The sequence below is a fragment of the Pinus tabuliformis genome, chromosome J, assembly GCF_031772625.1.
Source record: "Pinus tabuliformis cultivar Carrire ecotype Pingquan chromosome J, CPIR1, whole genome shotgun sequence".
Lineage (NCBI taxonomy): Eukaryota > Viridiplantae > Streptophyta > Pinopsida > Pinales > Pinaceae > Pinus > Pinus tabuliformis.
In genome coordinates, this window is record NC_142295.1 from 262,077,580 (window position 1) to 262,098,620 (window position 21,041).

The 21,041-nt window shown below is 37.6% G+C and overlaps 1 protein-coding gene across 6 annotated transcripts in view; it reads right to left on the bottom strand.

Annotated features, from left to right (window-relative positions):
• LOC149226774 (alpha,alpha-trehalose-phosphate synthase [UDP-forming] 1-like) overlaps positions 1-21,041 on the bottom strand; it is a 281,795-nt gene that overhangs the window by 157,150 nt on the left and 103,604 nt on the right. For all 6 annotated transcript variants that reach the window (XM_089377600.1, XM_089377598.1, XM_089377596.1 and 3 more), the window contains exons 3-5: positions 8,834-8,948; positions 8,445-8,546; positions 1,993-2,143 (exon numbers count right to left, since the gene is read on the bottom strand). In XM_089377600.1, the coding sequence (XP_089233726.1) occupies positions 1,993-2,143; positions 8,445-8,546; positions 8,834-8,948 (368 nt within the window). The remainder of the gene's footprint in view (positions 1-1,992; positions 2,144-8,444; positions 8,547-8,833; positions 8,949-21,041) is intronic.

Sequence of the window (21,041 nt, forward strand, 5' to 3'; positions counted from 1 at the left end):
GAGGATGAGTGTGATACCATACAGCTACATTTGAGCCACTACATCAATGGCAACCGTGTTTTTGGAACCAACCGTGCAATTAGAGATTGAGAGAGTCAGTTTCCTCTCGAGTCATGGAACATGCACGGCAATTCAATCCAACAACTGCGACGTTTGGCAGAATAGGTATTTTCACGAATCATGAACCTTCTTCCACAGAAAAGTGTCGGAGCATCTACAGTTTCATCCACATTGTCAGAAGAAAGAGGTTAAATGTAAACAAATCAAAGAGCTTCATTTATGTGCTTTGCAACTTGGGATTATTGTCCTATTATTGTGAGGAATCAAATATGGATGAATCAGATAATGCTTGGAATAATAATCCAAATTTGAAAGATGGAGCAGTTGGAGAATGCCCTTTTTGATGATGATGATGAGTGTAGTGAAATGCCACCTCCATATCCTACCACAGTCGCCTTGTCCAAGACTCTAGCCATAGAGGATTCATGTTTAGATCCATTTCCATCTACATAATTAAATCCAACTTTGGTTCTGACTCCCTACTACATGGAGGCTCCTAGGAAAATTGTGGTGGTACAAAGAGGAAGAAAAAGTAAATAGAAATAAGAATATTTGCTTCTTCTTGTTCGCAGCTTTATATGTAATAGACTTTAGCTCTGATTGGTGTTTTGGATCTTTCAATCTCCATACTTCAATTAATTATCATTTTGGAACTTAAGCAAAAGGCCTATATTGTAAAGTTGTAAACATAAACATTTTGGGTCATGTTTACAATTGGCAAATCGCCTATTTCATTCCATAAGTTAATGGTCCACCTTCTGTTATGTGGTTTAAGATTTTCTAAGTTTATAATTGTTAGATTATAGATGCTCGAATTATTAGTAAATTTTAGTTAACAATTTAGTATTCATCTACAAGTCACACAAATATGCATGTTTCATCTATTCTATGACTAATTTGGCATTCTACATGTTTTTTTAATATAAATGCATTAATTTTCTTTGATGGAATACACATCCCAAGGAAACCCTCTAGGTACTTTCCCTCATTTGAAGGATGGTACACAGTAAACCGACCAGTTGCGGTTTTAACCCATCAGGGACATCGAGTGAGGCCCAATAATACAACAAAAGCAGCCAGCCCGTGGACTTGACTTCATGAACACTCGACCTAACCCAACAATTAATATAACACATTTCCAGGATGCTCCACGCCCATCCTTATAAAACCTTGGCTGCAACTATTCCTTTATTCATGTATTTACTAGTTAGATCCTATTGGACTCCTTATAACTAGCTACTAGATAACTAACACCAATGTTACATGTTGGTCACATATAAAGTCATTAACTTCAACATTAACTGTGACCTCTAACATTCACTTGAATCTTGCACTGCTCCAAGAAGTACATGCCAAAATTGAATATATCCTTCTCAAGAACCAAGCTAAATACAAATCTGTGTAACAACTAATAAGTGCAGAAAGATGAAACGAAAGGTGCTAGCCTAAATATGTGATAACTCTCTTCTGTATGCCAAAATAACATATATTCAAAATAAAATACTGCTTAAAAAATTGATCATTAAAAGGTAAAAGTAGATCATAAACTCTTCATATATCTAGATTGAATAGATTATCTGATCTTAAAATGACTTTTATAGTTTTTCAGCTTTTCTTGCATGAGGAGCACTGAAAATAATTTTAGTATTAAAACAACACTTAGTGTTCATCTGAATGATTTCTATGAAGTTTTTGTATGCCAAAATAACAAATATTTAAAATAAAATAAAATAGTTGTTTCAAAATTGGTCAATAAAGGTAAAATCAGATTACAAACTCCTCATAGATCTAACCTGAACAGAACATCCTATCTTAAAATGGTTTTTATAGTTTTTCAGCTTTTCCTGCATGAGGAGAACTAAAAATAATTTTAGTGATAAAACTAGACTTAGCATTCATCTGAATGAAAGAAATTGGGATAAACAAACATACAATCATGAACATCTGTCCTTGTGGGTACAGCTATCTGAACCAAAAGCACTTTGTCCCGCCAAGTTGGATTTTCTTCAAGGAACTTCTCAAATGCTAAAAGCTTTTGAGGAATGCCTTTAATCATATCTAACCGGTCAACACCTAACATGACCTGATCATTCAAACAGCCAAATAAGTTTCCAATTAAAATATCATATTCCAACTAATAGTAATTTAAGGAAAAGCATGATTCCACAAATATAAAACCAGTTAAGCAAGAGTATAACAAACTGAAAAATAAGTAACTTCTTATCATAAAAGGCATAACAGAAGATGGTGGCCAATATATGGAGTACGCTATTTAGTTAGCAGGTGGAACAAACAGATGTGAGAAAGATAATGTGATAGAGTGCTTCAAAGGCTGGTTCTTTGATAAATCTGTAGCAGCACATCAAGCCTTGCCCTTTCCGAACCGGTTATCTGGAAATATTATGTTTTTTCCAGGAAAAGAAAGCAATCCTAAGCAAGAGGCACATCAGATAAGATGTATGGAGGCATGTGAAACCTGGTAAAATAAAAACTCCAAAAGCGCTCAAAAGACCTGAAATAGATTATTCAAAAACTTGGGGTTCCTAGGACACCGTACATGACCTATCAAGGAACCCAATGCAGGAAAATTTTCTTTATTTCAGAAAGTAATTATATTTTATTGAAATATGCTGTAGGACAGGGATCAAATAACAGGGTCAAATGCTTGGCAATGAGGACTACTATGAAACATGCTGCAGACAGAGGCATTGATGAGTTGCAAGTGTTGGGTGATTCAAAGCTCCTTGTGGATTGGGTTGACGGAAATTGTCAAATTGAGAATCTGGTTCTAATTCCAAATATGAATAAAGTACTTGAGTTAAGAAAACAAATTTTATGATCTCACATTCACATACACATATAGAGTATTCATTATGGAAGCTAACAGACTATCTAAAGAAGCTTTATCACTGCAGGAAAGAATATTCTCTGCACAGGACTTCATGGACAATGAACTCCATCAGAAACATTTTTTCCTTTATACTAATGGTCATTCTTGTTGGACACCTAATCCTAAAGGGTTAGTGTGGAATTCGAATGGAAAAAAGCAGTCCAAGAGACCTTGGGATCTGAATCCCAAGAGTCACCTATTGTACTATAAATGTGTATCTTATGTTAATAAAAAATATGCACTCACTGATTTATCTTTCCATCTGTTTCGCTGTCCATGTGAGTTTAACATGGTATCAGAGCGGGCGATCTCCTGCCCTGCTCCATTGTGAGCCACCTGTTTCTGTGAGCCACCTGTTTCAGCGCTGCCATTCCTCTGTCCTGAGCAGTCCTAGCCCTCTGCCATATAACACATCTGTCCTGCGTTCTCTGTCCATAAACGTTCACTGTTCATAAACGTCTGCGAGTAGGTGACTCTTCGCTGCACTGTCTTGGGCCGCTCTGCCTCTGCCTGACACTGATTCTCTGCGCACTGATTGCCTCTGTCCACACCTGAGCGTCGGTTTCCTTTGAAAGAGCCGATGCATCAGAAACGTTGTTCTCAGGATGCTCCATAACCCGTCTCCACTAAAGATTATTCGAAGGCTCAGCTGAAACGCATTGCTGCCATCATTTGAAATTTGTTAACGTTCTCTCTGATTTGTATGTGTTGAAGGGAGCAGCTTATGGTTCATTCTATGTGTGGAATGTCGCTGCATTAAATGAGTCATTGCTATGTTATCAAAGGCTGGTCATTGAAACATGCTTTGAACCACTGTTGAATGGAATCTCTGCAAATCATGACTGGTAATGCATAACTTCTGCAGCTCATTCAAGACGTGTTTTGAAGACCGTGTATGTTTTTCTGAAGGTCGTATATGCTGTGAATATTGTGAAGGCTTTGTGCATTGAATAATTTTGAATGCCGTATGCTGGTCCACGATCTGTTGGAACCTACATTATATACATATTTTTGAATGGTGTTTTGAATATCGCTTCACGGAAGTCACTATTGATGCATTTCACTTGCTTCCAAGCCTGATTATCGGATGGACCTTGTTCAGAAAAGTTTGTGCATATACCGAGACCCTGCTCAGGAAAGATTGTGCATATACCGAGACCCGTCTCGACAGTGTCGATAACCTTAAAGTGCATGGATTTGGCGTCCATGAACGTCGCTTGCCCATTTGAAAAATGCGTTCGGAAGTGACACTTCAAGCGCTTCTGGCCAGCCATTGAAGGGATTCATCAAAAAGAAAATTCACATTGTAATCAGAGGAGTATTGATGGCAAACAAACGATTTTATTCCATTTTCAAGGGAAGCTCTATATCACGACTGTTCTTTCATTAATGATTCCTGTAAGACTGATCGTTTGGTCTTTGAAAGTATTTCTTCGGTAGCGAAGATTACGCACACTTATTTAAGGACAGTTAAGTTCGAGAAAGAGAATCGATGCCGGCATTTATTTCTTCGAAAACTGATATGATACGTTTGGCTGGATCAGAATTCTACGGCGAGTTCAAAGAAGATGAACAATATAACTGAATTCGACGCTCTTTCGGTTGAGTCTGACGAGGAATCATCGGGTGCTCTAATTCAAAGGAGCTCTAGGGTTAAATCCGTGAGGAATTTAAAAGAAATTGATAATAACGAAACATGGAAGATAGAAGCAGAAGCAGATGAGGTTCCAAGCTTGATTAGTAGCGTGGAAGTTGCAGAAAGTACTGTTGAAAGTGGTAAAGACAATTGCAGTGGCGGAGAAGTGTCGACTGGAATACTGAAAGAAGTGGATACATCTGAAAGAACGTGTGTCGAAGAAACCGTATGTCGTGCAAATGAAGAGCTTCTGAGCCTGGAGGATCCAAAGGACATTTTCTCTGCATGATTTCTTCCAATGGCACCGCAGTGACGACCATGACCACAAACAGCACCGAGCAGGCTCAGATGCAGCCAAAGAGTATGTCAGAACACAACGATTATTCTGTGGAAGAGGAAGAGTTTTGGCTATTTAGGTGATAAAGGATAGCAACAGAACCAGGATAATCAGCAAGAAGGCCCTTGCCTCAGAGGAGACTGCAGGAGCTGGCATCAGAGAAGGGAAAACTATTCTTGTCTCAGAGCCTGACTCGAATACAAAGAAGGCTTGTTGCTAATGCCTGAAAATACGACATTAGAGCTCAAACTCATTTTATTATTTGTTTGAGGAGCAATGAACATGACATCTACATATTTAAGGACGGTGAAAATATTTGTTATTTATAAGGCAACAGAAGTAACAATTTGCAGAGTCCACCTATATTAAACAATAAAGTTTGAATTTACCATAGCGCATTGAATTTTATGTGGGGCATTGGATATCAAAGTCTTTTTAAAGATTTTTGGTGGCATTTATCATATTATATTGAAGACAAAGCGACCGAGAGCTTGCCACAGGAAAGATTTTGTTTTCTGTTCTTGAAGATCATCATTTTCACACCACAGCAAGCCATTTGTAGTTTATGAGATTATGTACAACTCTTTCTCTAGCGATCTGTAATCCCACAATTGCAGTTGCTCCACATGCTATCATCAATAGTTACAAGAATGTATTAGTAGTAGCTATTGAAGTTGACTATTCTTTTCCATTGGCCGAGAAAGTGAAGGAGTATTTGAAAAATCCAATTCAATTTAAAGTTGCTGCTTGTTCCTATTGTGCATAAATTTATGTGCAACAAACAAATTTGTTTTTCTCAACAGATTCTAATGAGAAGATTGCTAGGGTGATTGTCTGCTATTTGTTGCAAGCATTGTGATTATTTAGGGTACATTTTCACTCCAAAACAAGTTTCTAGTGGTGCATTTCTATTGAGAAAAATGGCTACAATTACTCAAGTATTAGAGTTCATGAAAACTCTTATACAATCCATTGTTGATGACACATTAAAAATCAGCATAGGATCTCTCTCTGAAATTCAGACTTGTCTACAAAATGCACAGGAAAAGATTGATTTTTTGCAGCTTGAATCACAGCTACAGCAAGAAGAGCTACATCAAAATAGACATCATTCTGAACCTGTTTTTGTTCAGAACGTTGAGACAACCACCAGTCGGAAGCATGTTAATAATGTTACAGATAAAGCAGCAGTTGTACATGCAGATGCAGAAACTAAGTCTGCACTTCCCAAGCCCATCATCAGACCTTGAGAACAACTTGTCCACAACAAGCACAGAACTGGTCTTGGATATGACAAGGACTTGTCCTTTCATATTCCAGACTATGCCAAGCCCATTCAGTTTCAGAGTGCCGGATTCATTCATGACAGTTCACCTGCTCCTTATGACAGTTCAGTTTCAGCTGTTCCAGTTTCTACTCCTCTTCCACCACCACAACAAAAACAACAGATTGTGAAATGCCAACACTGTGATCGAGTTGGCCATTTGAAAGATCACTGATTTGATCTTCATCCATGTGAGCACTGTCATAAAACTAGCCATTCTTCAAACAGATGCTTCAGAAACAAACGTCCTGCAAGAACAAAGATTCATCTTGGATGGATCGCTTCTTGGCAATGGGCATCAACAGCCAAGAAGATATTCCAAACACATGTTAGAACTTGTTCCAGAGTATTGAACAGTCTTGCAGTTGAGTTTTCTCCATCTTCTCACCTTGTATCTGACAGGGGGGGAAATGATGGTCATCTACAAGCTTCAAAGTCACATCAAGCGAGCCTGAGCCACAACCTGCCACACCAGTTTCAGAGTTGCAGCCAGAGACAAAGATGCCCATGAACACAGATTGAGAACACTTCCTCTAGCAGAAGACTCCAGCTTCTTGCCAGTTTTGGAAGAGTTCCAGGAATTGCATTAAGCATTCCAGAGTTGTTGGTTATCCTTAAACCATCACAGGTTGAGACTTCCCTTTTCAGGTTGAAGTTTTACCTTTTATGCGGGGTGAGACCTCCCTTACGGTTGAAGGTTTCCCTCTTTAAAACAATAGGATCACTTCCTCTAGCAGAAAACTTCAGTTTCTTGCCAGTTTTGGAAGAGTTCCGGGAACTGCACTAAGCGTTCCAGTGTTGGTGGTCATCCTTAAACCACCGCCCTTTATACCAACATTTCATAGAGCACAATCAGCCTAGTGCTGCCATGCATTCTTTGCACATTTTGTATTACAGCTCTCTTCTTGGACTCATACATAACCCTTCGGATTAAGGGGGGAATGTTGGACACCTAATCCTAAAGGGTTAGTGTGGAATTCGAATGGACAAAAGCAGTCCAAGAGACCTTGGGATCTGAATCCCAAGAGTCACCTATTGTACTATAAATGTGTATCTTATGTTAATAAAAAATATGCACTCACTGATTTATCTTTCCATCTGTTTCGCTGTCCATGTGAGTTTAACAATTCTCTTGAGATGCTGTATGTTTTTGTAACAGAAAGAAATTTGCTAATGTAGACGTAAAGGCCTGAAAAGTCATTTTCTGTATACTTCAGTGATGTTTTGATAAAAGAGGCATTAAAAGGTCAAGGAAGACTAATAAGGAGATGTAATCATTTTTTATGTATCTACTGAGTCTCATCTCAAGATGCATCATAAAGACAGAACAATGTATATTCTGATTTCAGCTCTGAAAAAATTGAATATAGAGTATTTTTTTCATGGAAAAGAATTTAGAATGACCAATCTTTTAATGAAAGTAACAAAAGTAATATACAACCATAGAATGAATGAATGAAACTTATTCAAAAGCTAGATCAAAATCCACAAGATTTTCTCTGCTTCGCAATGTTCATTTGCAAAAAAAACAGAGCAAGCTGAGAGAGACAGAAAAAAAAATAATGCTGAAATGTAAACAAACACTAATTAATTAATTACTAAAGTCTCGATGGGGTTATGAAGAGGTGGAAACAAAATATGCTCGAAAGTTAGCTCCCTTGTAATACTGGGATTAGCTTCAACCATCTTGATATCCATGAAATATCTAAATATTAAGCTTCATCTGCTAATTGGTTTCTAAACAAGTACAGATGTTAACCAGACAAAGCACACATATGCAAGGGGTATACACAAATGAATGGCGATTTTCATAATAAATATTTAATCTTAATGAAAAGAGATAACCAACCAAAAGAAGGAGATATTTAAGCAGCTACTGAAATAGATTTTCACCAAGGCTAGGTAAATCTAAAAGTACTGAATAGTCTTCTACAAGTTTCAACTATAATGCTATCTGCCATATGATTTGACTGATAGATCTACAAATAAGTTAGCAGTGCTTTAAGCCTCTTCTGAACATAGCCTGGAAAGTATGGAAAGAGTGAATAAATCTTTACTCTAGAGGAATGCTGATCATAAAAAAGGATCTTATATAAAGAACCAGGCCCTACTGATTTTGTCGTAAATATTATACTGTATGTTACAGAGGGCTAAGCGATCTTCCAGAACTTATAATAACATATCTTGGAAAACTCACCTTTCGACCAGAAAATGTTTCTTCTAGCACTCTGATGTGCTCCTTGACTTCAGGCAATTCAAGTGCTTTTGTAAACCTCTCCGAGTCAATGCCTATGGGGAACTATAATAACAAAAGCATAACAAAAAAATAATCAGAAAAGATGCTGGAGCGAAATAAAAAGCCAACGACTACATGGAACCCATATCTATATCTTTGCATCCAAAGCCCTGCATTTCATGGATATACAAGAATACTGATGTACTATTTGACATAAATATACCAGCCTAAAACTCCATCAACTATCGCCTTGAATGCATGATAAAGATTCAGAAAATGAATACTTACTGTCGCTATCAGAGATCTTAAACGTCTACAATACAAAAGTCAAAAAACTAGAGAAACTATACCGCTGCAACTCGAATCAACTTTCCCTGGTACTCCACACCTTCTAGAGTCCCCTCCAGTCCAAGAATTCGTGTGCATGCACTTACAAAATGTCGGGCATAATCATATGTATGGAAACTGGTAAAACACAAAAATAAGAAAAGGTAAAAAAATCGGCCAATATGCAAACCCGAGAACTTCTCCATTCACAGTGTGTAATCTCTTCAGAAAGGTTAATATATATGAAACAACATAGATTATAAAAATGTCCTTTATCTGCTTGAAAAATATGTTCATTGGTAAAAATAACAAAATTGGGATTATCTAGACTAAATTCCATGAGAATTTAAACTTTTCATGTAACAGATTGCTCATTTTCATCATATGAGTTTAATAAAATAAATTGTGAAATAACCATTTAAAAAGCAAACAAGGTTCTTGCCACTGCAATCTATAAGGAATGTATGAAGGTTTCTCAAGGGATTGCCATGGAGATGATCAAAATTGATGGGCGACCATCATATTTAGCAACTTTTAGGAGAGAACGTATTAGTTTAACCATTAAGGATATAGATTCCATTCACTATGAGGTCATTATATGTGTCATGTAGCAAGGTTGCTTGGGAGCAGGTGCGGGAAGTAGGAGACGGGAGCAACATTTTCAAAAGTTCCTGGGTCGGGAGCAAATTGGGAGAAAATTTTTATATATTATATATTTTTATATATTTTGATGCATATGTCAAAAAAGAAGTATAATGATGAATTAGATATAAAAAGCATAAAAACATGGATTAAACCATATAACATCAATCATCTAGAAGTTATAATCTTCATCAACCACATGTCCACAAGTTACAAGTTCTCATTTATATAGCATTGAAGGGTGCACATTGTTAGAAAATCAGAAAGGCAGAAAGATTTTCTTATACTTGATAATTACTTGTGATGTTCTTGATTTCTTATTAGGTTTCTTTATATCTTTTTTCTTTTAGTTCATCAAGCAATTACCAAAGCAATAGCACATAAATCAATGGACACCAGATATAGGCTCACAGCTAGGGAAAAACCCCTCTCTAGGGGAAACCTAGTTAGTGATTCTTCCTTCAATAATTTTCCTAAGATATTCCAAGACTCTAGACATTGACACAAATTTTCCTCCACACCAAGTCAACCTTCTTCTTCTCTTGCAGATGATCCTACTTGACCTAGCATCAGCAGCAGCAGTAGCAACACTTTCTTCAACCCAGCTACTTCGACCATGCTTTGGGGACTTCAATCTTCACTGAAAGACTTTGATCTTCACTTAGAAACTTCAATCTTGGCCCAATACAACTTCCTGAGACAGCAACGTCCAACAGTAGCAACTTTGACCTATAGCAGCAACAACTGACTACGGCATCAACAAGAGAACTCTGATCTTCCTAACCAGGGCATGAGAGAGAGAAATAGATGCACCAACACATCGATTTTCCTTCCTTCCTTCTACTAGACCTAACTCGCACTCATTTTGCCTTCTTTCCTCCACCTCACAGTTTTTCCCAGCTTCAAGAGATATCGAACTTGCTTGTTGTGAGTGTGTCTCAAATGGAATTCGAACTGCTTCATTTATAGTCCTTTGGTGAGGTCAAGTAGCACTCTTTAAGGCCTGTTTGATCATCTTAAGGCCGACTTGGTGTGGAGGCAACATAATTCACATTTCACTCAATACTTAACCTTTTTACATGATTCAAAAGCCCAAAAAGGGTCTCTTTAAAAGTACAATGACTCTATTAACTCATAATAAATCATAGAAGTCCTCAATGGGGACTTTGACCTAAAACATGATGACCCAAGCATGAAACCCATGCTTTAATAAGTCATAATAATAATAATAACAATAAATCTTTATTATTTTTGCAAGTACATTACATGATGACTCAAATACATTTAATGAAGACCGAACCTAATTACATTTACCAACACTCCCTCTTAACTAGGGAGGTATTCATCATATACAAGTACAAGGAAGATCTCAATTATATGAACCATGAAGAACTTTAGGCACTGTAATGCCATGGACTAGATTCCTGACCAGGGCAATCTATCCATTGGTCTCTCAACAGTTTAGGCACCGCAATGCCATAGACTAGATTCCTGACCAGGGCAATCTATCCATGTGGGACTAAGATGGACTCAAGCTTTTAGCCTCTCTAGGTACCATCAGGCTTACTTACTAACCATCAACCCAAGGATCTAGGTGTGTATCCAAAAACAGAGCTCTATAACCAACACCACCTTTCCAACTTCGGGACCTAGACATCAACACAAAGTGTCAGCCAGATGTCCTCCCAGGCAATGCTTCACTCACAAAGCCTCAACACTCCTTGATCCAGCAGATCAAGGATAACCAATCTCTCCCAATCAAACTGATTGGTAACCAGCATGCTATCAAAACCTTCAAGAGATTTACCTGTACAAACACAACCCCAATCAATAATATACTTTTACATATTCATAAATAAACACAAACCTTCGGGGTTTTCCTGATGTTGCTTCTCAAACACGATAGGCCTATCAACCGAATCTTTGATACTTTTCTTTTCATACAGCAACATATTCTTCAAACTTCTTTCTCCAATCAAAACTATACTCTCCCTCTCAACCAGGGAGATTTTCTCTATCCAGGCTCCTCTTAACCTAGGGAAATCAGCTTCTTTTTAACATCGGAGAATCTTTTGTGGCCTCCATCTATCTTATCAAAGTTATTCTCATCACATCAACTTTTTCTTTCGATCACCTTCACCATCTTGAAGATTGTGAACTTGCACAACTTAGATACTAAGTACAACCAAAACTATAGAAGCATGAAGTTAATCACGAAAACATTTCAACTTAATATATATCAGATATCTAAACAAGGGATACATACCTTTTAACATTTTTGCTAGGCACTTTGTCATAAACCCTAGACTATTTCATCAAGGCTTGTAAAGCAACTCCTAGAATTCATATGTTAGACTTCCTACTAAGGTTTCATACAACCTCTAGATTTCATATATAAGCTTTTAACAACCAACAACCAATCACAACTCAATCAATAATATGACTAGCATCCACTAGGGTTAGCTACAAACCCTAGATTTTCTTATTTCAGCAATCACCATATAGATTCATAGATTTCAGATTGTCATATTATACATACTAGAGAATTTATTACTAGGGTTTAGCTGTAAAACCCTAGATTTACCAAATAGCATCATCCTAGAATATCAAACTCAGACAAGGGCTCATATTAATCCCTAAGACTCATGACCAACAATAATTAGGTCAACACACATATCTAGAAATTCATCATCAATCATAAGCATATAAGTCAAGAAACACATTAGACATATACCGACCTAGACCAAGCTAGGGTTTCGAACACATGGACACATATATAAACCTACGGCTTCATTCCTAGGATCTTATAACAAAAGTTTCGTTTATAGGCCCAACCAAACCCTAAAGATCTAGGATTTCTTAACTTAGCAAAGCAAACCCTACTGTACCAAAACTTCAAAGTGGGCGAGATTTTAGACAACATCATTTCAACCCTAACAAGTTAGGGTTTTCATGATCATACCAAAACCCTAGACATGACATTATCAACAAAAACTTCAAATAGCATTTCCCAATAACCCTAAACAATTTTAGGGTTTCAACTTTCAAGCATTAACATTATCATACCCTTAGGTTAGGGTTTTCCAAAGAACTTGTCTAGGGTTCTATAAAGTCAATTAAGAATATAAGGCGGGGTAGATTTATCAAGTGATGAATCACCCAAAACAAAAATCATTATGATTCAATATAGCTGGACATAACAATGTTAGTAATAATAAATCAAATGAATAAACATTTACTATGAAGAAACCAATGTTTTGTAGTTTAAGGCATACCTTTGTTCCTTGACCAACCTTGTCTTGGTTGGCCCTCTTTCATGCTCCTTGAGGATATAGCAGATGTTTTCCTAATCAAGATGATAGAGGGAGAATGGTGATTAGTATTTAATATAATCAAAAATTAAATAAGTACATGAAACCAAAAACTGGAAGGAAATGAGATACTTATCTTTGGGAGATGTTGGAGGCTTCCTCCAAATCTTGATGGATACTTATAAACTTATAAAACAAAAGGAAAATGTATTTTTCCAAATATATGTTAAAACCTACAAAACTCTAAATATCAAAAATACAAAATACAATATCTAAAACTAGAAGCAAATGACTTAATAGTGTAAGTTCCTTATATCAGATTCTTCAAGTTTGGCTTTCTTTAGGTCTTCTTCTTCAGCAACATTGGCTTGATCTCTTTCTCTCTTCTTGTTTCTTGGATTGTCGGGACAGTCACTCCTGTAGTGACCCTTCTTATGACATTGATAGCATTCTACTTTGGACATGTCAACCTTCCTCTTTGGTCCTTTCTTGAAGTTTCCTCTATGTTGAGCAGCATAGGCATTTGACACTCCTTCAGGGTTGGCAACTAATGAGATCCTTAATTCTTCTTGACTGCAAGCAGTCCATAGTTCTTCAAAAGTGGGAGCTTCCTTCCAACTGTTGAGTCCTGCAGCAAATGCACCCCAAGTAGGTGGCAATCCTAGTATAGCAGTGATCACAAGTTCTTTGTCTGGAACAATTTCATCAATGGCCAAAAGATCATCTCTGATTCTTGATATCTTCACAAAGGAGGCCATTGTATCTTCTTTAGTCATCTTTGTGGTCCTTAGTTCATTTTTCAGGCTTGCCACTTGACCAGTGTTCTTAATAGTGAATAACTTTGACAAAGCCTCATACATTTCTTGAGCATGGTCAATGTTGGCAATGAATGGGACAAGATTGTCCTTTATTCCTTCTACCATTAGGTTCATGGCCATTAATTCCATGTCTCTAAACTTTACTTTATAAACATCACTAGAGTCTTTTGTAGGCTTCTTTACTTTTCCTTTCACCAAGTCCAGTACCTTGTTCTTTTCAAGGATGAGGTGAATCCTCTTCTTCCAAGATTTGTAGTTAGAGGTTCCTTCAAGTTTATTCTCTCCCTTGATTGTGTTAGACATCTTCCTTGAATATAGTAGACTTCTTCCCTGAAATAATCCTTTTGAATGATTCCTTGATCAAGTGCTTGAGACTGCCTTTAGCTTCTTTCTTCACCAAAGCTCTGATACCATGTTAGAAAATCAAAAAGGTGGACAGATTTTCTTATAATTGATAATTACTTGTGATGTTCTTGATTTCTTATTAGGTTTCTTTATATCTTCTTTCTTTTAGTTCATCAAGCAATTACCAAAGCAATAGCACATAAATCAATGGACACCAAATATAAGCTCACAGCTAGGGCAAAACCCCTCTCTAGGGGAAAACCCAGTCAGTAATTCTTCCTTCAATAGTTTTCCTGAGATATTCCAAGACTCTAGACCTTGACACAAACTTTCCTCCACACCAAGTCAGCCTTCTTCTTCTCTTGCAGATGATCCTACTGGCAGTAGTAGCAGCATTTTCTTCAACCCAGCTACTTCGACCTTGCTTTGGAGACTTTGATCTTCACTGAAAGACTTCGATCTTCACTTAGAAACTTCGATCTTGGCCCAATACAACTTCCTGAGGCAGCAGCATCCAACAGTAGCAACTTCGACCTATAGCAGCAGCAACTGGCTACAACATCAACAAGAGAACTTCGATCTTCCAAACCAGGGCACGAGAGAGAGAGATAGATGCACCAAAATTTCGATTTTCCTTCCTTCTCCTAGACCAAACTCGCACTCCTTTTGCCTTCTTTCCTCCACTTCGCACTTTTTCCCAGCTTCAAGAGATATCGAACTTGCTTGTTGTGAGTGTGTTTCAAATGGAATTTGAACTGCTTCATTTATAGTCCTTTGGTGAGGTCGAATAGCCCTCTTTGAGGCTGACTTGATCATCTTAAGGCCGACTTGGTGTGGAGGCAACATAATTCATATTTGACTCAATACTTAACCTTTTTACATGATTCAAAAGCCCAAGAAGGGTCTCTTTAAAAGTACAATGACTCTATTAACTCAAAATAAATCCTAGAAGTCCTCAATGGGGACTTTGACCTAAAACATGATGACCCAAGCATGAAACCCATGCTTTAATAAGTCATAATAATAATAATTCTTTTGTTTATTCTTTTGGCAAGTACATTACATGATGACTCAAATACATTTAATGAAGACCGAACCTAGTCACATTTTCCAACAAACATAACCAAAATAGCATCAAGTGCAATCCATCTTTGAACCGGAAATACATCAACAAATAGGCTCTAGATGGCTTGTAGCTGTAACAAATACCTACATATCATCAAAATCATTGCCTAGCTTGGGATCTTTCTCATTAATATCACCCTCTAAGCAATTAACATAAGATAGACAAAACGCAGCATGTCAAGTCAAGATTTTGTTTGAGTGATGGGTATATTTTTAGTAGGATCATGATAGAGGAGTTCGACAACCAATGTCACTAACATCAAAGTACATAGAGGGCTTGGTGCTCTTGATAAAATATGAATTCCATGCCCTAGTACATGACAAAATCCAATGGAAACATTACAATCCCCCCAATCCTGGAATCTTGAAAAACTAATAAGTTAGTTGGATTTTGAGTGAGATCTAAAATTCTACTTTCTCCATGTGAAATCCAATGAAGTCGCAACCACTCAAACATCTTGAGTCATTTCATAGTAATGTTAAAAACTTAAGTAAAAAGATGAAATTGAAAGATAAAGGATAATATCACTTTTACTTTAAGAATTGAACATTACCATGAATTGCATATCAACACTAGGGCCATAGGCTTGAATCTGATCAAAAACTCTTGTTTCTTTGAAAAAAATTGTGTTTGGAACGTCTTTGTGAGAAAAAAATTACGAAAAAGCTAGGGAACAATTTTTTTTGCGGGAGCGAATTTCGGGAGCGCGCTCCCGCTCAGAGCGTGCTTTAGGATCGGATTCAAGGGTGGGGAGGCATTCCCCTGCAACCCTAGTCATGTGGTCAACACAACGAACACCAAATTCAGAAAAGGGTGGTGGACAAAACCAATAGTATAAAATGCAGTAAGTGCAAAGTATAACATTAAAGAAATTTAGAATAATTTCTACGAATACTTGATATCCTGGCAGCTCATGTTTGTAAGAAAATTGAAATGTTTACAAGAAAAAATTCAACAATACAAACACAACAATTGGGTATCACACAGTACAGGTTTCTTGTTAGAGCATTTTGTTGTTTAAGCATCAGCCAAATAAAATTTCAGATAAAAATTGAGAAGAAAATTGTCTTTACTAATAAAAGATGAAGCAAAAGTGATTAATATACCTACCCCAGTTGATTCCATTATTCTAGGTTTCCCTTATTTCATAAGCATTTGGAAATAGTGCATAAAAGAACCTAAGTGTTTCTCTTGGCAAGCTATGCGTTTTAGAAGGGGCTTTCACTTTGATAGCCATACTATTTGGACTTGGGAGATTAAAATATACAGATGTCCCATTTTGAGAGATTGCTCCCAAAGAGATTATAGCAAAATTTGGCACTAGGTGATCTTTGGGACCATCGTACTCGTGATGGGAAGTCCTGGTCTCCTTTCACATGAAAAGGGCCTTCTCTGAAAATATGGTGTGGTTATCCAGGAGATTTAGAGGCTTATCCCTAAGGAAGAAACATACAAGGTGAATAACAAGACCTCATAACCCATCTGGACAAATTGGTTGTGGTGCTATAATAGACTCGATATTTAAGACCAGGCAGTGTTACATGTCAAGCATCCTTTCGAGGTGGTTCTCAACAGGTGATGGAGACATGAAGATGAAAATCAAAACTAGATCATCCGACTGAATAGAGAGTAGACTCATTGACCTTCTAAACATGAGAATGTTTGGATGGCTTACAGTTTAAAAAGATTTTCCATAAAAAAAGACACTTGCTAAGTCGAACCTATTACCCACCAAAAGTGGGTACCCCTAGGAGAAATTTTTGCCTATTCATCTTCTTCAGTCGGCAGTCAACAGCATCTCAAAGCCACTTTGTAGTTGATGTGATGTGTAGTTTTACCTCCGGTCACTGCATCAATTGTATGTTTCCTCGCCCATCTCTCGAGGGCATATGTTATAAGGTGGGAAATCCAACCCAAAAGGTATGTTTTTCATTGTGCAATCAGGTGCTTATGCTTGTTCTTCATTGAACATTTTGGACATGGATTATTGGGTGACTTGGAAAAAGGAAGGGCTTTGACCATACTTCGTTCACTTACGTTAAATGGGGAGTTAATCTTCAATCCTAGTCCCATGGGATCTCCTCTATTGCCCTATGGCTTCAGGAAGGGCATTACTTGGGAAAACCTAATTTTGGTAGCGTCGTCACATTTTCATGTTCCACATTTTTCACTCCCTTTTGCACATTACAAGCCCTATTTCATCATTTTCTTTCTTTGGGTCCACAAGGCACTGCCACACCCCCTCTCCTTGTCCACATCACTCCCCTCTGCACATTACAAGCCCTATTTCATCATTTTCTTTCATTAGGTCCACATGGCCACTAGGTCCACAAGGCACTGCCACACCCCCTCTCCTTGTCCACATATCTAGGTCGGGCTTGGAAATGTTGCCTCAGAGGTTGATGCAACTAAAACAAAGTTAAAAACATATCTTGACCACAAGCAAGAAACAAATGAAAAGAAAGATCATAAAATGCAAAACGATGGACGAGACATTTATATAGCACGTGGGCAAAAATCCAAACTTGAGCTCTACCCCTTATGATGGCCATCACCCTAGTTCCTGGGACCCCATAAGTGCCCCCACACAATGTTGCGAACATCACAATTGGGATTAAATCGGCGAGGGTCCGAAATCGGAAAAAATAGGAAAAATCAGGAAAAAATCGGTAAAAATCAGCAAATATGAAAATATTCATTTTTTTCATTTTTTTTAATATCTAAAGCATCCACAACATAAAATAAATGCATTGACACATAAATATGAAAAGAGAACTAATATATAAGATGTGTAATATCATGTCTAGTGCTACATCACACATAACAGTGAGTCATGTCCTGTATACTAAGTCCTGAGTCCCAACTCAGCCTCAAATTATCAACAAAAAATATAATAATGTATCTCATACAATGAGTCATAATGTCATATACAATGAAATGAACCAAATAACTAATACTACTGATTTCCTTTGTCCCTCTTGCGAGAAAATGTAACAGCTTTCCCTCTATATGAAGAAGGCGGCAGGGCTAGCAATGGACTCTGTTGTGCTCTAGAACCTAAAGAACTAGGAGATACAGGAGGTACACCATGTCCTCTACTGGTGACAGGGGTAGGTGGTGTCACCTCCTCCTCCTGTTGCTCCTCCTCCTCCTCCTCTACCCCCTCCACTACCTCTTGCTCTAACCAATCAGGGGCCAACTCCATGATAGGTCTCTCGGCCTCAACCCTCCCATGCAACAATGATGTTAATCCCATCCAATGAGATGGTCTCCACATTAGGTGTCCTCTCAAGTTGCCTCACCCACAATTGAAGATTGTAGTAGACGTAGACCATGTCATTAAGTCGTTGGGACTCCAACCTGTACAAGGGTCATAAATTAATAAATTATAAATAATAAATTAATAATTATAAAAAATTATTATTTAATGAATTCAAAAAATTAATTGGAAATTTGGAATATTTTAACCTGTTGCGCTTCTTGGTGTGTATTTTTTCAAATACACTCCAGTTGCGCTCGCATCCTGAGGAGCTACATGTTTGGCTGAGCACTCGAATGGCAAGCCTTTGGAGATTGGGTACTCTGCCACCATAGCTTCTCCACCATGCATCTACAACAAATAAGATAAACATAAGAAAAAAATGAAATTTGAAATTTGAAGCAAAGTATGAACTTAAAGAGACAATGAAATTTGAAACAAACTAAAGCTTACCTGGCATTTTAGTCTTCCTATCCACAATAGCCATGTCAAAGCTAAATGTGCCACCTGCCATCTTGTATATCTCCATTTCTTTGGAGATTTCTGCACGTTTTGCTGGAGATGGCACCATCCTCTGAACACAAGTGAAGAATCCATCCATGACCTCAGCATCAAATAAGAAACCACATGAGTAAGAAAATGCAGGGTTCAGGTAGATCCCTGCAACATGAATGGGACGATGGAGTGTATTGTTCCATTGCTCATCAATCACTTCCCATATGAGTTGTTGTTTCTCAAACCCCTCATCCCCCTTATCATCATAGTAGCTCCGAATGGATTCTTTGGCCCTATCCAAGGCCTCACACAAGTAGACCATTGCAACCTTTACCAAAGGTTCAATAATGCAACACACCTCCTACACTCCCGCCCAGAAACTTTCTTAGTCTGAAACTAACCTGCATATGGCCTCTCCCTCTAGTTTGTGGCTATATGACAAAGCATGCCACTCCTCTGAAAGAAACATTCTCTTCACATCCCACATACAATTCAAGAGGGATTGAAGAGATATGAAACTGGTGGCAAACGATGTAATGGCAGGGCGCACCAACTCCTTGTTGTTGGTGAATGTTCTCATCAAATGAAGCATAGATGCATGATTATATATAAATTTTGTAATGTTTTTTTGATGATTCAACAATATCCTTCACAAAAGGAATTTTTCCTATGTCCTCTAACATCAAATCAATGCAATGTGTAGCACAAAGTGTCCAGAATAAGTTAGGATGCCTCTCCATAAGCATCTTGCCAGCAGCAACATAATTTGCAACATTGTCCTTTATGACTTGGACAACATGTTATGGACCCACCTCCTGAATGAACACATCCAACAAATCACATAATAATCGTGCACCTTTGATATGTGTAGATGCATTAATGGATTTCATAAACATTGTCCCCTTGGGACAATTAACCAAGAAGTTAATAAGGCTTCTACCCTTTTGATCGATCCAACCATCTGACATCACAGTGCATCCTGTGTGTGCCCATGATTCCCTAAACTCCTCCAATCTCTTAGTGCAGTCAACCTTTTCATTTTGAAGAATGCACCCTCTAAAGTCATCATATGAAGGGACTTTGTACCCTAGGCCAACAATAGCAATAGCATCAACCGCGAGCTGGAAAAATGGATTGTTCTTGGCAATGCTGAAAGGAATATCACTCCAAAGAAGAAACTTGCCCAACAACTTGTCAGTTTCTTCCTTCTCCCCTTTTTTAATAATTGACGAGATAGATGGTTGTGCAGCAGGTGTGTTTCTAGGAACAAAAAATGATGACGTAGCTACAGGGTTGGATGTAGATGTTGATGGGGATGTAGAACCAATACCATTCTCACAGTCACCTCCCAATCTTGACACTCTACTCCCTGCTATTTGACTCTTCAGAGCTGCCTTGGACAATTTGGTTGTCTCTATTTCTTCCAATGATTTGAGGGCTCTTCAGATGATTTCTGGATTTGTATTTGAGCAAGGCCCTAACTCATGTTCAAGAACTTGTGCACAGTGATACTTCAATCTGTATACCCCGCAAGTCATATGATGCCCACATAACTTGCAAGTCAAATTTGATCTGTCAAACCCTCCATCATGTTCACCAAATTTCCACAAAGGGTCCAATTTCCTTGGTGTGTTTGTAACTTTGTTGAACCTTGAGTTTTAATGTAAGATTGAAGTTTCAAGTTTGAACCTAGAGCACAAGAAGAATTTCAAGTTAAACAAATGAAATTAAAATTCACATACAACATTTTGAATTTTTTACCCAAAAAAACCCTCAACTCAATGCAACAATAATGGAAAAAAATACACATTTAAACCCAAGCAAAAATGATGGAAACAAACTAAGGCACAAGAAGAAATTAAACAAATAAAACTAACAATCAATATTTTGCATTTTTTAACCAAAAAACCCTCTCCACTAAATGCAACAAAAATGACAAAAAACACACACTCAATTCCAAACAAAAATCATGGAAAATAAATGGGTGATAGAAACCCAAGGAAAAACAAAAAAAAAACAAAAGAACGGCCAAATTTGATGCCCATACCTGAAAACCACGCTCTGCTAAAGAAACTTGGTCCAAACTTGAATTTGTTTTGTTTGGGATGTTAAATTCCTTCACTTTTCTCCTCTCTTGCCCTTGTAGATGAGTTCTCCTCCTCCTTAGATCTTGCTCTTGCCCTCTATCTGCAAAATGAACCAAAAACAAACCAAAATTTGCCTTTAAAAGCTCGT